The 17,323-nt window shown below is 43.3% G+C and overlaps 2 protein-coding genes across 4 annotated transcripts; one reads left to right on the forward strand and one right to left on the reverse strand.

Moving 5' to 3' along the window:
• Positions 1 to 2,720: 2,720 nt before the first annotated feature.
• On the forward strand, positions 2,721 to 10,345 carry LOC106746607 (ceramide kinase; the record flags this gene model as incomplete). Its single annotated transcript, XM_014623366.1, has 7 exons — positions 2,721 to 3,000; positions 6,060 to 6,253; positions 7,564 to 7,939; positions 8,912 to 9,064; positions 9,153 to 9,349; positions 10,006 to 10,163; positions 10,264 to 10,345. Coding segments are annotated over 7 exons (1,440 nt in total), but the record flags the coding sequence as incomplete, so codon positions are not given.
• A 4,423-nt stretch (positions 10,346 to 14,768) lies between these two features.
• On the reverse strand, positions 14,769 to 17,309 carry LOC106746612 (evolutionarily conserved signaling intermediate in Toll pathway, mitochondrial). 3 transcript variants are annotated; one of them, XM_014623377.1, is made up of 4 exons: positions 17,163 to 17,309; positions 16,962 to 17,062; positions 15,923 to 16,843; positions 14,769 to 15,608 (listed from the first exon to the last, which is right to left on the reverse strand). In XM_014623377.1, the coding sequence occupies exons 3-4, from the start codon at positions 16,812 to 16,814 to the stop codon at positions 15,331 to 15,333; spliced, it is 1,170 nt and encodes a 389-aa protein (XP_014478863.1). In that variant the 5' UTR covers positions 16,815 to 16,843; positions 16,962 to 17,062; positions 17,163 to 17,309; the 3' UTR covers positions 14,769 to 15,330. The 3 variants fall into 3 exon arrangements, with proteins under 3 accessions (XP_014478863.1, XP_014478864.1, XP_014478862.1); XM_014623378.1 differs by having other exon boundaries at positions 15,923 to 17,045; XM_014623376.1 differs by having other exon boundaries at positions 15,923 to 17,062.
• Between the last annotated feature and the right edge of the window lie 14 nt (positions 17,310 to 17,323).

A 17,323-nucleotide genomic window follows, 5' to 3' on the forward strand; every position in this document is an offset into this window, starting at 1 on the left:
ATTTGCGGGCGCGAATAAAATCGTCGTTAAATGTATGCACGCATATCTCTCTTTCTCTCTCTCCCTTTCTCGCATGCCGCGTGACGCGCCTGTGTGTCGCATCTCGTTGCGTGCATCGCGCGCTCCACATACATATTCTTTCGCTCGATGTTTCCCCGCCGTGCGCGCTGTTCCGCAAAATACGGGTTTCCCGGTTTCAACGCGTTATTTTTTAATAACAGATCCTTCGAAACTGATTTGGGAACGAATTTTCCTTGTCGCAAACAACCACAACACGCGACGTCGCGCGACGGAATTGAGCGGAAAGAAATTTCAGTTCGCTGTAGTTGAACGAGGACTAAGCGAAAACTCGGCGACGAGGAACAATATATCTGTTATTATTGATCGTGTGGGTAAGCTTAATGAATTAATAAGTTAATGAATTAGTATGTATATATAAACTAGGCTCTCTCAAGGTATACAGTCGGCATGATAAAAGAGGCAACACTTTTTTCGATTAGTTCTGCAACGCTTTCAGTGTCCAATAGGAGATCGTCTTTTAGTAATTTCCTCTTTTGTTTCAGTGAAATAATATTTAACATATAATGAAATAAATCTTTTTATTGTAAAGCAAATATTATTTCCTCGGAATTATATTATTTTTTCTATCAAACAACATAATTTACTTTGGTAAGACATTTTATTCAAACAAAATACTTTATATTAAATTATGTTGTTTATATTAAACAAACCTAAGCCAAACATGTATATTAAATCCAAAGAAACCTTTTTCTCTGTGTATTAATTATATATATATATATTTAAAGTATATATTTGCACTAACTATATGTACATGTAATCATGGATGGATAATGTGTTCAGGAGTGTGATAATAAGTAAATATTAATAAATAATATGTAATAAATAATAAACATGAATATACATATCTAATTAATTAATTAAAATAACCTCATTTCCTTCTGTTGCTATAACCAAGTTTTTGTTCTCAAATAACAGAAAATCAATGACACGAACCGAGTTATTTTTCCGTGTAAAAATTCCCATCTCCGACGATAATTTCTAACGGAAACCCCGGTGTTATTATCATCGTCGCTGTCGTCGTCGTCGTTGCGGGACACGATCGATATTACTCGATGTGTGTTAGTTTCGTTTGGTTTTTCGCACGTAAAATAGAATCGTATATCGGTGAACTGGTCGTTAAATGTTAAACGTCATCGCACCGGTTCGTCGAATACGATATCGTCCAGCGGCCGATAAGTACGAGATAATGCGTCGGTGTTCTAACAACACCGTAGCAATTATTATCTACACGAGGAAAGAAATTGACAACGTAGGTGCACAATGGCACAAGAATTGCGCCCTGCACGATTATTGATGCCGATAACAATCTCGTTTGCGAGTTTCTGCGGGTGGTTCGCGAAAATAGAGTAGCGCAAATCATATTCAAAGGAAACTATCTAGCATTCTAAACGCATCGTTTATAGCGTTGTGATGCTATAGTGTGTGCCGTTGAATAACGTGAATGTGTTGTTAAATAACGTTCATCGTATAAAAAGAGATTTCCCGGTTCTATTGCATTATCCTTTAAGGCTTCGGTGTAGTCGCTGCGACTGTTCTCGTTTAATGACGTCAGAAGCGAGAAAACGCATTTCGATTAAGGGAATTTGATTAAATCCAAAGAAATTTGTGTGTGTGTGTGTGTATGTACGTTAATTTACGAAAGCGTGAAACATTTATTCGCTCAGCGTCGGACATCGAGGCGGTGTTTCGTTTTCCCGCACAGCTCGACTCGATCTCGCCGGGAAAGGCGATTTGACCCGCAACTTTCCTGCGACAACACCGCGGCTCAAGTGAGTGCACCTGCACCCGCGCTGCGTAACCCGCCGCGAAACGTTGCACAACGTCTTGCACGCGTACCGTTCTCTCTCCGGTCGGCTTTACCGTCCACCGAATAAGCATGTTGTACGTGTTACATTAAAAACGGTGCGAATCACCGTTTAATCGTTCCGGAGCTCAGATCATCGTACGATATTAAATTGAGAATAGTCATTATATTTTTTTCTCACGTAACGATTACATAAACGATCATGTATTTACACCCGATGTATTTATTCCGTTTCTTCAATATTTTTTTGGTTCTTCTTTACTTTTCACAAAAATAATAAATCTATATTTTTAATGTCCCTAGATAATGATGAATCATAGAGCGACCGATAATGTGCTATGTTTTGTTAATAATGACGACTTTTGGTTGAGATCTAAATAACTCCAGGGCGTTTATTGTGGAACTGTTCGGAAATCGATTCCGATTACAATCCTTTAATTAATCCCTAGATTTTCTCTTGCATTTTACAGGGAATAATTGAACGTTTCCGATCGGGATAAATTCCGAACGAAATACGTACCTACTACGGTGACTATTCCCGGGTTAATAAGCGCGCAATGAAACGGACGAGTTTTCACGCGAAGAGCCATCGAGCGAAACTTCAGGCCGTCTTATCGAATCTCGATGATAATTATCGCCATGCGCGCGGCCGAATATATCACGTTCGCTGTTGCTCGTGTGTGCGTGTGCGAATACATGTGGCTATAAACACGCGCTGTCTTATCACGCCGATAATGAAGTCGCTCCTTCCTCTTTTACACGTTAATCGCGCCGTGCAAACGAATACCTGCGCAGTAAGCGGAGCTCCTCTCCGGGCCCTTTGCAATAACTGATCTGTCCTGTCTTCTCTCTGTTCGTCGCAGCCAGATGGACGTTGCCACTGACGGACGTTTTGGCGGTCCGCTACGGGGACGACTGGATACCGGGTGTCAACGTTAAGGAGAAGCAACCTCCGACGCAGCCGACCTCGCCCACGGTCTGCCCGACGAATTTCATCCTGCACTACGCGGTGCGCACGACGAAGAACAAATGGAGGCACCACAGCGTGACGATGAGCCACACCGACCCCCGCCAGGTCGCCTCGTGGGTCAAGACTATCCGGAATTATTTGCTAGGTGAGGTGCCCTCATCGAGAGACGCGAGATGCGCCGGATTTGCACGCACACTGAGGGGGAGGAAAAAATTGATGAATTTGGCCAGAAGGAAAATTTCAAACATTTATGACTATAATAACCACGGTGACGTAATTGCTGTCGGGAAATTAATTGCTCCGCAGGAATTACGGCTGCAGTGTTATCAGCAATAACTTTGCACACATAATGATTCTGTTACTCTTTGTTAGATAACAAAGAATAAAATCGACCACCGGAAGTGGTTTATATTAATAATAATATTCGTGGTTTAATTTATATTGTACAGCGTGTTCCGTTTTAATTTCCTGTCGCGTCATTTATCCTCGCACGATGAGGTCGAATCAAAAATATTTCCAGACAAAAGTTATAGGGTTTGGAAAGGTGAATATGATAGAGTAGAATCGATTTTGTTCTTATATTCTAGAATAGATCCTGTGAGAGCAACGATTGAGATTAATATATGATAAAAGTACAGACAAACTTAAACTATCGATATGTTAATAATGGCAATAAGATGAACAATTTTCCCTCTCAGCGCGTCATAGACGCGAATCTAGTGGCGTTCTTACATTCACCAACGATTTTACGCGCGAAGTGTGAAAGTTCAAAATTTCGAAATTTCGAACAGATGCCGGAATGTACCGTGTGTGCGCATATAGTTCCGTCTGGGAAATTATAAAAGGGCGTCTTTCGGATTCCGAAATCGACGTCACACGACAAACTTACGAGCGTGGACGTCATCGTCATCCCGGAACAAAGTAACTTCAATGCGACACGATTCCCCGAAGAACCACTAATCAGTCAGGGATAATCGCGCGGGAGGATCGAAACGGGACACCCCGTATGCGCCGCAGAGTCTGCGGCGGCGAGCGTAATTTGTTATTTCAGCGTAATCCGAAGAGTCGAAAGTAGCCTACCGGCTAGTTAGAACGTATAGACTGCACTTCTGTCTACTCATTCCACGAGCGTGTTCGAGGAAACTCGCCAGTGAAAAACGAACGCATGATAAAAACATGATTAGCCGCGTGTCTGCTGAGTGACGTGTGCTCCCTCATCAGCGGTGCGTTAACTGCGCGACGGCATAGACGCATAATAGCGACGGTGGAAAAAAAAATAAGCAGATTTCTCTACGAGGAAAACGAGCGAATTCTCTTCATCGGCGAATAAACATGACGCATAAATTAGTACTAGGAACTAACCGCATCCTGTTACCTGACTGATATCGCACGCGACGTGCGCGAGTATGAAGCATCGTTTCGCGCGGATAAAGCGACAAGGCACTGTCTCGCATACTCGGAAACGACTTCCAGGAGGAATGTCTTCGCTGTCTTGTTTGACGGAGAACGAAGCCGGGAGAAGCGAAACCGGACGTTTCCGCTCGCATTCCGAGCGCGTTCAAAGTCAGAGACGCGGTATGCAAAGTTCTAACGGTTAGCTAACCCAGTTGGGGTCGGCGTAAATCACGATAAAAGGTTCGCGGAGCGCGGGAGTATACGCGGTGACCCTAGAAATAGCGCGATAGTGGCGCGGCAGGTCGAGTCCGCGAAAGTTTCCCTCGCGCCTCGAACTCTCGGCGCGCTCTCGATCCTTCTGGGCTCCGCTGTTTGCGGATTTCGATGGTTTCTCGCCCCGGCGAAGCCGCCGACTTCCGGGTCGTTCATTATTCTCGTTTGAAACGTCGTTTTGCAGGGGTCTTTAGAAATTTGGAAAAAATTGCAAGGCATGTAATTTCAAAATTTTGTACGAGTGTCTATCTATGATTTAACTATATAGTATTAATAAAAGAGGCAGACATTTTGAATAATTTTTATAATGGCACGTGTCTAGTTACTTATTGGTAAAACACGATTTAATGAATAATTATACATATTAATATATATTTTTTTAATTGAGATATTGCGGCAGCTATATCTCAGAAACTATAAGCGTTTGAATATATATTTATTAAGATGTTTTTATTTGTATTTTTATATAGAATCTATCCTGTGAGTTTGTTGGCAAAGTTCAGATACAACTTGTATACAGTAATTTGTACGTATTATTATCTTCAATATTAATAAAGTTTTAGATTATTTTGTGCAGCGCTGAGCGAAATTTTGCATAGTTGCTACGATTCCGGACGTTGTAAGCTTTAAAACTAGAACAGCAAAAAATTATTAAACTATAAACTTGTGGCTATCGTCCCTACTTAAAGGAAACTAAAAATTGAGTTTTTACAAAATGGCGCGACATAAAAGTGAAAATCGATTTTTGGCCAGCTTTGGAAATTCTCAAACAATCAAAATATTAAAGATTACTGATTTCATCGTGGTAGGGACAATAACCGTAGATTTATAGATTTTTATAATTTTTTCGCTGTTTTGATTCTGACAAAGTCCGGAATCGTGGAAAACAACGTTTTCGCGTTCTCAGCGCCAACAAAATTATTTGTAACTTTATTAATATTGAGAACAACAATATATAGAAATTACTATATATAATTAAAGCATAGACAAATATTTATGCAAAACTTCAGAATTGTATGTCTTATAGTTTTTGGAAAGGGAAAAAAATGTAAAAAACTTGTTTAACAAACGAAACGTTCCAAATGATACCCCCTTAAACGAGTCGGCAACGGAACGGGAGCGATTTCTCGCCGCTGCTCGGTATACGTAGCGTGCACAGGTCGCCGGTGTCCCGAGAGGGGGCAAGTTTTAATGAATGTCGAGAAAACAGGGATGGGCGTGCACTAAACTACCCCCTGTCGAGCGTCGCGAACGACCGGCCGCGGTATTGATCTGGGGGGTTCGGCGTGCCGTCGGTGTAATGCCGCTTTCGTCAAAAACACATTCGATTATTGACGTTGCATCCGGCGTCGGCCGGTTTCGTCGGGGATGAACGACGGGGTGAGTGAGTTCGATCGGGGCGCCCGGAGAGAGCACGATCGCATCTTGATGTTAATTAAACATCGGATCCGCTTTGTGCGGGTCTCATTCGGGGATCGCGTGATCGAGCACCAGCAGTCGAATTTAACCACGGTCGATCGCGGTTTCTTTTCTCAGGTCTGACGCACCGGCCGCGAAAGGTCATGCTGTTCGTCAATCCCATAGGCGGCAAGAAGAAAGGCGTGCGGATCTGGGAGAAGGACGTCCAGCCGCTTATGACCATCGCCGGCATCGAGACGAAAATGATCGTGACTGAGCGCGCCGGACACATACGCGACACTCTGCTCACGGCCGACTTAAGTGACCTACATGTGAGTCCAGTTCTTGTTTAACCTCGCTCGTTTCGAGCCGCTCGTTGCTTCCCTCGCTTTTTGCGGAGTTCAAGTTTACAGAGCCGCGACTGCGATGAAAGCTACGCGTGCGCGCGCGAACTCGCACCAATTCACGTATATCCGGAAAAAGGATCTTTCTGACTTTTTCTTATTTAATTGGGGATATTGAATGTATGTTAAATGTATGAGATACGTCATGTATATGGTGAATTATGTGATATACACGATATATCTGACACTACTAATAAACTAACAGGACAGATTCTATTTTCAAGAATAAGTAAACAAGTTTTGGTAAATATATATGTTTGGTTTAAATTTTTGTTCGGTTGAAATTGTTGGTAAACAAAAGCTTGGTTCTTGAGATGTAGTCTTTGGAAGATGATAGCGATGAAAGGAAACGTGCCGTAATAAGCGGATTAAGGATGGATAATGCAATACTTTTTTCATCGGCTTTTAAAGATTATATCTATCAACTTTGATATTCTGAATATTAACCGAAGAATCATTTATTGTGACATCGCGTCACTGCCATATAGCGTTGGGAATAATGAAACAATATTCGAACATGCACGCGTGTCTTTATTTTACAGATGTCAATTGTGCATTGATAAAGAAAGTAGACATTTCGAACAATTTTTATAACAGTATGTGCCTATTTACTTATTTGTCAAACACGATTTAATGAATAAAATATATTTTTTTAAACTAAAATTGCGGCAGCTATATCTGAAAAGTGTTTGACAGAGCGTCTACTCGAATCCGAAACAAAATTCCTTGAGAATTTTCTGTTTTTTCAGGCAATTTCTTAAAAATTCCAGGTAAAATGAGCTAAAATACTTTTAAATGTATTTTGCAAATAAATATATATTTATTGTGATATTTATTGTGATATATTTACCAAAACTTGATATTTTTCATTTATAAAAGTTTATAAATTATAAAATGAAATTAAAAATCACGTTTCAATGGCTAAATTTAAAAAATTTCGAACAAAACTATAATAACTCTAGGAAATAAATATTTTATATCACATAGAGTAAAATACACACAGTGATATATTACTATGTCAGTAATATATTACTGAACAGACATGACAGAATTACATAATATTTTACACATAAATGATTTAATTTACGTAATTTATATAAATATACAAATATTCATAGAGAAATCTTTCGAGATCCGTTAGTGTTCTGGACTCGTACATCTTGTCGGGAGAGAGTCGCGTCCGACAAATCCAAGAATCGACTCTTCCTCGTATACTTGACTCCGGTTGCGCGTTTCAGGCGGTGGTGTGTATCGGCGGCGACGGTACGTTCGCCGAGGTCTTCAACGGGCTGGTGCTGAGGGCGGCTAAGGATGAGCAAATCGATCCGAATGACCCTGACGCGAGGTTGCCGAGCCCCGCACTGCCTGTAGGCGTTATACCGAGCGGTAGCACCGACACGGTGGCTTACAGCCTTCACGGCACCACCGACGTGCAAACCGCGGCCATTCACATCATCTTCGGCGACTCGACCGGCCTGGACATCTCGTCGGTGCACAACAACCACACCCTGCTCAGGCTGTACGCCAGCGTCCTTAGTTACGGATATTTGGGCGACGTGATCCGCGATAGCGAGAAGTTCCGCTGGATGGGCCCCCAGAGATACGATTATTCCGGTGAGGAGATTTCTCGCTCACTCGCTGCAGTATTAGGTGTAAAAGTTTATTCATTTGACTATAATAATAAAAAAAGGCGAAAATTTGCGACGAAAGGACTAAAATCTTTGCACACGCCTAATACATTTACAATGCAAGCTTAGAATAGTATTGAGTGTGTGCAAAACTTTAGTCCTTTTTCGCGAGTTCTCGCTTTATTTTCACGTAGTCAAAAAACTAAAAACTTTTGCACACACATCTGATAAATTATCAAGTAGTGCTGTCAAGTCGTAATGCGAATCGGGTGCGATCTAGTTTTCCGTCGTTCTCAAATATTCAGGCATTTATGAACCCAATGTCGAACTGATTTACGCCACATCATCGTCCATTGAGCTCTCAATTGACGTTCTTGACCCCCTTCGATGCAGTTACATCATTTTGCGATTCGCTCAGAAGCAATTCATCATTCAAGTATTTTTCTCGCACTCAGGACGAAGCGAATGGAATTTTTGCATGTTTAAATGAATTGAGATCTCATCAGCGTGTCAGTGTTGAATTAGATGTATTTATTGGATGTATTTACATGTCTTACATGTTCAACTCAACAATGGATGATTATATAAATCTTGATAGATTGTTGCGAAATACGTTCACACTGAAAGGAAACGATACGTGTAGATTAACGCGAGGAACAGAAGTATTCTCAGCATATTTTATCAGTTAATCTACACTTCGATAGGACATAAACAACGTAAGAGATCAATTAATCTCGTAGAAAAAAAAGGCTAAAAAAGTCTGCATATTTTGTGAGAAATTTTTTATCTGTCTTCTATCAAAATATATATTTGCACAAGAATGTGGCCCGCTTATAACCGTCAATATATTGACGTGAAAAATTGTTGTCGCGCAGAAATTGCCGATTCGATTCTGTTATTCGGCTCGACTGGCTAATTAACTAATGAATGAATTAATTACAATCTCTCTTGATTTTAGGATTTAAGAAGATAATCGCGAATAAGGGCTACGAGGGCGAGATCGAGTTGCTGTCGGACCCGTGCCATCCGGCGGGCAGCACCAGGTGCATGAAAAACTGCTCACGCTGCCTGCAACACATGCATAACAGCGTTCCCGATCAGGAGATCTCAAGTGAGTATTGTGTCATAAGACGCTACACAAAATCTAACAGACTTGAGTAAACTACTTATACAACGCTCTCGTGATATCGTTTGCATAGGGTGGGTGACGGTCAGAGGGAAGTTCTTCATGGTGAACGGCGCGAACGTGTCCTGCGCGTGCTCGAGGAGTCCCATGGGCTTCAGTCCGCATTGTCATATAGGCGACGGCTGTGTAGATGTTATTCTAGTGCGACACACCTCCCTGATCAACAACATCAGGCTGTTGCTCAGGCTCTCCAGCAAACGAAAGACTCTGGTACGCGCGAGAAGCAACCGAACACCTCGCTCGATCGATATATTCGCCTCTTTTTTTTTTTTTTTTTTTTTTNTATAGATTATATAGGGTATCTATTTAAATTTGAAAACACATTTCCTAATTTTTCAGACAATCTGTTAAAAATTCCAGGTGAAATTGAAGTATTGTTAAATGTATCTTGCAAACGAATATATATTTATTGTGCAAAGTTCTTAATATTTTCCATTCATAAAAGTTTATAAATCATAAAATTAAGAATCATTCAAATTGTGATGATTAAATTTGAGAAATTTTGAAAGAAACTATAAGGACTCTAAAAAATAATTATTTTATATCGCATAGAATTCCAAAAGTTATAAACAAAAAAATTATGCAGTGCATAACCAATACAAAATTCAATGTTTATAAAACTATTAAAATAAAGATTGTTATCTAGATTACTGTAACAGCAATTACAACAAGTCAGAGAGAGAGAGAGAGAGAGAGAGGGGGTTCTCCTTGATTGTGATTACTTCGCGCGATTCTAGCCAGAAATAACAAATACTTTGTTCTCAGTGTAGTCGTTAGATCGATCATTTGCCTCATGAAATCCACGCGAGAGAATAGCCCGAAGTCGATGTTCCAAACAAAACTGAAACCAAATGGAACTTTCGCAGTACGACCTACCGTTCGTCGAGGTCTACCGAGCGAGAGAATTTACATTCCGCGCCCAGCAGCAGCTGCAGTCCCAGGGCGAGATCAATCGCCTCGGCTCCCGGATCAGCGTGTGGAACTGCGATGGCGAGGTGATTGACAGCACCAACGTGAAAATCAGGCGAGTAAACGGACCGGGAGCCACGCGGGTAAACGCGCGTCTCTTTCTTTCCCGTCGTATACTAAATGCATACTAAATGTTCACACGCACGTGCGCGCAGGGTACACTGCCAACTGCTGAAGGTCTACACGAGACGCGCTCAAGAACCGGTCCGGCAAACATCCTGCTTCTCCGCCATGTGAGTGAGCCGACCGGAAGGGAAGTTCGCCGACCGGGCCGCCGTCGGCCGTCCCGCAACCGCCATTGTACCGCCACGGCGCTCTCGAAGGCACAAAGTTCCTCCGTCTCGCCCGGTTACTCCACGGCGGCCAGCTCTTTGGGCTTTCCTTCTTTTTTATTAGAGATACGGCTGACGACTTTGTAAATGTTTCATGTAGGATCTTAAAGCGGGGTCTACAATGCGCCCGCAGAATCGTACGAGTCTTTCGGGCCGACTCACTTCCAGTTACAGCGACAGATTTGGTCGTAATCGCTCGGACGACTGCGACTCTGCGACCGCATTACAGACGAGCCTACGGTGTAATCGTGCACAGGAAAAAAATTAGTCTCAACTCGAGAATATAGGTATCCTCATATATAAGCGAGAATATCATAATCATCTTAGAAGACTTTTGTTCTTGATTTGATTGAATTTGCATTGAGATGCGAGTATTAATTGAACTCAATTCGAGACTAGAAATCTAAGAAGATTGTAATACCCTTGCTTATCCTGAGAATATCTCTCAATGATTTAAGACTATTTTTTTCTTCCGCGTAGGATCGTATAATCACAGTCATTTGAGCCGGTCTACTTCCAGCGACAGATTGGTGGTAATGCCTGGAATTGGAAGTGGGCCGACTCAAACGACTGCGACTATACGTATAGTCCCAGATATCATTAAGACGTTTCTTAGATATACGTGCTATTTGGGACGTCCTCGTGACCACATTGTGAGCGAGCCTTAAGAGTGAGCCGGTTTCGAGAACGAATCGCCTATGCAATGCGCTCTCCCGCGTCCGTCTGTCCCTTCGAGCGGGGCCGCTTCTCGCGAGCCTCGCAGGATTGCAGGCCACGTTGATGACGCGCGCAGCTGTCGCACTCGATTGAGTGATCGCTACGAAGTAGTGGGAAGAACAACAAACCATCGCCGCACGACTCGCGTCACCGCGGTCTTCGCGCACGAACACACGAACTCTCGAGTGTTCGCGCGTCCCGGCGGATTTATTTATAATTTCCTCCAACCGCGCGCGCTTTGTTGTCCCGTTCGATGATTGTTTGGCAACTTTGTAGCGCGCCGCTCCCAGAATACCGGAAATATTCCACCTGCCCGCCAACACCGCGGTGACGGACGGCCAAATAATTTTATACGCGCGCTGAGCTAAAAACGTTTCCCTAAGCGTGCGATGCACGCTCTCGTTTGCGCTTCCTCCACGAGGAAAACCGACGACGACGACGATCATTCCTTTCTCGTTTCCCGCGCGATAGATCGTCGGGAGCCTTGTTATCGCGACTGACATTTCGACGCCCATATGGCAGCTTCACGGATGCGGGGGACGAGGGGAAGAGGCGCGTCGCGCGACGTCTCCAGCGGGGATTTGATTTGAAATTACCGTCCTTCGCGTTAATCGTGCGCGTATTTGCTTCGTCGACGATATTTCATGGGCGGATTTGTCATCGCGGAGGCTCTCCGTTATGATAGTCTGCGCGATACAGGCAGACCGGGGGGGGNAGTGGATGGGTGACACAACGGCCGAACGTACTTCTACATTTTTTGTACTTAAGACGAGTTTTCTATTGCGCCTATACCGCCATTTCCGGACGATCGTTTGCTGTCACTTCGATTTATCGCGCTTCTCAGGCAATGTCCAGCAAAATCGGGACATAAGACGTTTTTTCAGGTGTCCTTAAGTCCTTCCCCGCAATCTTGTTTTAAGTGACGACGTCATGTCCGACTTGAAACTTGCTGTAATCCGTGAGCCATAAGATGTAAAAGAAATCGGCAATTCCCATTTAAAACGGAAGCAGTGAAGAAATTAACCAGTTGCAGTTAATAATTCCTCGACCGAAGGAGAACAATCGACCGGTAATAACTTACGGCTTAGTGCTCACAGTGCTTAAATCCTAATGACAAAAGCAAGATTGTAAACTAGGCCTAAGATGTCTTACCGTCTCGATTTTGGACACTGAGTCGTCGTTGATCCCGGATTTTACTCCAACGATCGCGAGTTGATCGCGATCGGCAGCGGATATAATTGCGTTGAGCTGATAATTGTTTTTATAATTCGAGTGATTTTCGCGAAATCGACCCTCGAAAGCGAACGTGTTTCACGGTGTGTCTCGACGAAACACTTCTTCTAAAGACAATCAAGGTGCACAGGAGAACGGTGCTTGAGACGTGTTGCGAACTTAGAAAGCCCGGAAGCTTAAGTTTACGAGTCGATGCGCTTATGTCGGTGAGCTTCTCTTCCTAGCAGTATTTGTCTTAGTTCGCGAAAGTATTTAGATTAGCAATATTTGTACATTAATTGTATAGAGCGAGAGCGAGAATGCGTAACGCGGTAAGGAGGCGAGCGGTGACTCGTGATAATGCTTGCATTCAGCAAAATAAGTAGCTCAGTGAAGGCTTGGTGATTATTGCTTCTGATTGGTACACTCTCCTGGATCCAACAAAAATCTAAAAGAACGCTCCAGTCACAAACAATAGTCACTGAGAGCTGACTGAGCTTTTTTCTCTGCTTAAATAGAGTGATTGTCTGCGTTCAGCGGTGTCTGCAATGTGTGTAGAAATTGACCAATCACAATCGATCATTCTTTTCACATTCGACTGTGATTGGTCAGTTTCTTACGACTTAAAGCTCACCATATCGTAGGCACTGCTTTCGATAGAAAAAGCAGCTTAGTAAGCGTTTTGTGATAATTGCTCCTGATTGGTATATTCTCCTGGATCCAATAAGAATCTAAAAGAAAGCTCCACTCACAAACAATAGTCATTGAGCATTCACTGAGCTTCTTTCTTTGGACGTAGCCATTTATAAATATACCGGATATCGATTCTTCTTGGCCAAACGGACGATCGTGTCAACGTCGGCTTCTTGTAATCACTAAACGAGAACGGTCCTGTAATTCGTAACAGAAGCGATGCTTTTATTCATCGTTGTAGTTTTAACCGCGTTACCTTTGAGAGAAACATTCAATATATTTATACGGTTTTATCGAGGTATTAGATAGTTTCCGACTCAGCTACTCAATTTGTCCCGCGGCTGTTAGTGGAAAAAGTCTATCGTCGCGAAGTGGAAGACACTCGGCGCTAACGTACGCACACCAACGATTAGCGTTAAACTTTCATACAACGTGTCGTAGATGCCTTTATCGTGTCTCAAGCGGCTGCTGGTTCACGTAGCGGAGAAACCTCGGTGGAGTCACACGCGGATTTCACATGACACGGTGTATATGTATGTGTTGGATCATTGTTTCTCACGTGTCGCAAGAGCGTGTGCGTGTGATCGATGCGGCGATATCGGAGAGTGGCATAAATGGCACTACAAGCACATCGCGTCTTGTCAACTAGCTGACTTATCAAAGATTCATCGTCGAGGGACAGGCTATAACGCGATTCGATCGTCACATTCGCTCGGGCTAGGAATTCGCGGCCCGTAGTTGGAGAACGACGTGATACGTCGAGCTACGACATTCCAGACAGCACAATGTCGGGATATAAGACGTCTCAAAGACGTCTGGACAATCTGAGCAGCACAAATATGACAGTGATTTATATATTATAGTTTGGACGTAAAGCGGTGTCTATAACTTAGGCGTATGAAATTAAGGCGTACGATTTGAGCTTTAAGTCTTAAGAAATTGACCTTGATTAATCGAGCGCGAGAGGAGAATAATCAATTGTGATTGTTCGATTTCTTACAGCTTAAGGCTTAAAGCTCATATCTTGTGCCTTAAATTCTCACTGTAAACACTGTTTAAGACATCTTATGTCCTGATTTTGAATTTTGAATTGTGCTATCTGGGGGAATCGTCGAAAATGCTTCCCCGGTAGCGCTAAAATTCATGTCGCACGCGGATTTAATTTCCCTCTCTCTTTTTTCTACTTCGAGTTATGATTCGTGCAGATTCGTACGTAGGGGACAATCGTTACTATGTATTTCTGTTTTCTTTTCTTTCTTTTCTCCGGAAAAAAATGTTTATATATAATCATATAAAATTATACACACACACACACACACACACACACACACACACACACACACACACACACACACACACACACACACACACACACACACACACACACACACACACACATAAAATTACACACACACACACACACACACACACACACACACGTGTAATTTTATATGATTATGATATATATATATAATTATATACGGGCATATAGAGCCAAAATTCATATATAATAATTTTTCCCGGGTTCTCCTTTTCGCGGCACGCATCGTTTCCGCGGCTAAACCCGCCGGTGTCTTCTTAAAAGAGCGGCTTACACTTAACGCAGTTGATTAACGAAGTAGTCTCGTCGGCAGGATTACGGTATACACGCTATAATGAATAAATAAATAAATAAATATATATATATATATATTTATATTTATTTATTTATATATATGAGATTGTACAGATGTAACATATATATTTTTTTTTAATCGCAATGTATTTATAGAAAACGGACGAGGAAGAAGATTTGAGAAAGAGAGAGAGAGTGTGTGTACGTGCGTGCGCGCGCGCGTGTGTGTATGTGTGGAGAGAGAGGTACGGCGAAAATCAATGTGACGATTCATCGACAGCGGTTATGTGTGTGTTACCATTTTAATTCCTATCATCGGAGAGAGGTGTACCAAGTGACACGCGTGGTCGCACGTTAATAAATTACACAAACTTTCTATGCGCCGTGTGTGTCCTTAACAGCCCTTCTCTCGAGCAGTCCTCACTTCGTCGAGAAGACGATGTCGGTAATCGCGATTAGAGAATCGCAAGATCGTCAATAAATGAATCGTCAGCGATCGAGCTGCGGTGTAACCGTAAAAACTCTATATTTTTATGTACAACAGAAGACTTTATCTATCTACAATATACGTACGCGCGTCGAATTATCGTGTACCAGTTGTGTTACACATTCCGAGCCTTTCGGTAAATATCTAATCATTCCTCCGCGTACCTTCATGGGTATTCGTACGACCGCATGATCTCCTGCTCGCGCATGCTGTTCTCAAGGTACAGCTGGTTCCTAGTGGAGGACGAGATCTTGAAGACCACTGGGATTATGTCCAAGATCGGATTCTGCTTCTGCAAGCAGCGGATCCAAGACAACAAGGAGTCCTTGCTGGACGTGCCGGTGGCGCACATCGCGAAGTACGTGCCGTCGTCTTGCTCGTGAACGGTGGGATTCGGAATGACCTCTCGCTTGTCCCAGAACGGTATCCTGATGTCCGAAACGTCTGCAATAGAAGTGTGCATAGCGTCAGCTTGGGGTCTCACACATACATACATACACACACACACACATGCGCGCGCACACGAAATAACAAAATATTACTTGTACTTTGAACGGAATATATTTTAGTATTATTTTGAAATTTGTGAAGAATATATTTTTTCAATTGAGTATATTTCAATACTATTATCAAGGAGATATTTTTCATTCCAAATAACCATCACTTCAAAGAAGAAAAATGAATTGAGTAATTGCCTTTTTTCGCAGTTCAAGTAATATTTTTCCCTATGCACACATCGTCACCGAACGATCACTCACCATCCAGGTCCTGGTAGACCTCCTCCCTCTTTCTGGCATCCCCCCGCAGCACAAAGTAGTCTATACATTGATTCGCTACCCAGACTGAGTACGGACCTTCCACGTAGATCGGTTTGTCAGTGGGCTGGCTCTGCAGCAGCTGCTGCTGGGCACCACTTATACTGGACACGATCCACGTGTCCTCGGTGGCGTCCTCCACGTCCTTGGTCTTGTACACGGTGATCACGGTGGTCACGTCTTCGCTGGACAGCTTGTCGATCGCCAGCTTGGCGAGCACTTCTGGATCTTTGGGTATCGGCTTCGGACACGGCCACGGGTGCAGATTGGCGAACTTGGGCATCCAATACATCATCCGCCAGAACTTCTTCAACGGCAGGCCCTGGACGCCGAAGATGTTCAACAGCATCAGCTGCATCTCCGCGTCGGGTATGACGCAGTTGTCCTCCATCTTGCAGAGCAGTTCGACCGCCACACGCTGCTGCATGGGATAGTGCATGAACACCGTCTGGAAGTAGTTGGTCGGGATGAACTTGCTCTTGGGCAGTACGTCCAGGATGGCCTTGTACACGGCCAGGTCGCGATTCACCTCGAACTCATCCATATACTTGAGCGCAACCTTGATGAACTCCACGTGGCCGCGCCTTATGATGTTGTTGTTCTTGTACTGACGCAGGATGTCCAGAAAAGTCTCCTTTCCCTTGTTCTCGACGTTCTCGAAGGAGTGCAGCACGAGTGCGGTCGACTCGGAGGTCCTGTTCTTGTTAACTCGACGGTGCTCGCTCGTGTGGATGGCCGCCGAGGGTGACGTGCTTCCAAGCCCATGAGGTGGCGGCTTCTTCAGCAACGCGGTGACGTTCGACGCGAGCACGCCCCTCGCGATCCGGGTAAGCATGTTGATCGACGTGGCCCTTCGAGCTGCACCTAGCGCATCGTCATCCTGCCTGTGAGACGGTTTTACTCGCCCGAGTGTGAGGTTAGGTTCTCTTCAGCAAGCGAGACCACCTAACCTCTCTGGAGATAATCTCACTCTTTCTCTCACCCGGAGAACGGACGACGTTTGACGGATGAAACAAGGTTCAATCCTTCTCTCAATTTGCCAGATGATTATCTTCTTTATGCTTCTCTAAATTCAATCAATTTCTGTGTGGAATGTTTTAATTTGGTTGTTAATACAAGTTGTTAATACAAATTATTGTACCGGACTTGTATAAATTGTATGTTTACTTCGTGTAAAGTTTACCTTTTTCTCTAGATAAGGAAGACTTGAAATATTAAATCTCCTCGAACGTTCGAAGTATTTTACTCAACGGCAAGGTAAAATACTCTCTTTACTTTTCAGTAGCACGACTCAACAGCGGATCGGGCGAAATCCTTCTTCACTCTCGTGAAAACTTGCTCGCC

The sequence above is a fragment of the Dinoponera quadriceps genome, unplaced genomic scaffold, assembly GCF_001313825.1.
Source record: "Dinoponera quadriceps isolate SergipeBrazil2010 unplaced genomic scaffold, ASM131382v1 scaffold2001, whole genome shotgun sequence".
Taxonomy (NCBI): domain Eukaryota; kingdom Metazoa; phylum Arthropoda; class Insecta; order Hymenoptera; family Formicidae; genus Dinoponera; species Dinoponera quadriceps.

Coding starts and splice junctions, on each gene's coding strand:
- LOC106746612 (XM_014623378.1), bottom strand. CDS start 16,814: ATGCTTACCCGGATCGCGAGGGGCGTGCTCGCGTCGAACGTCACCGCG. Junction 15,609..15,922: donor GGTCTACCAGGACCTGGATG/GTGAGTGATCGT, acceptor CTTCTATTGCAG/ACGTTTCGGACATCAGGATA.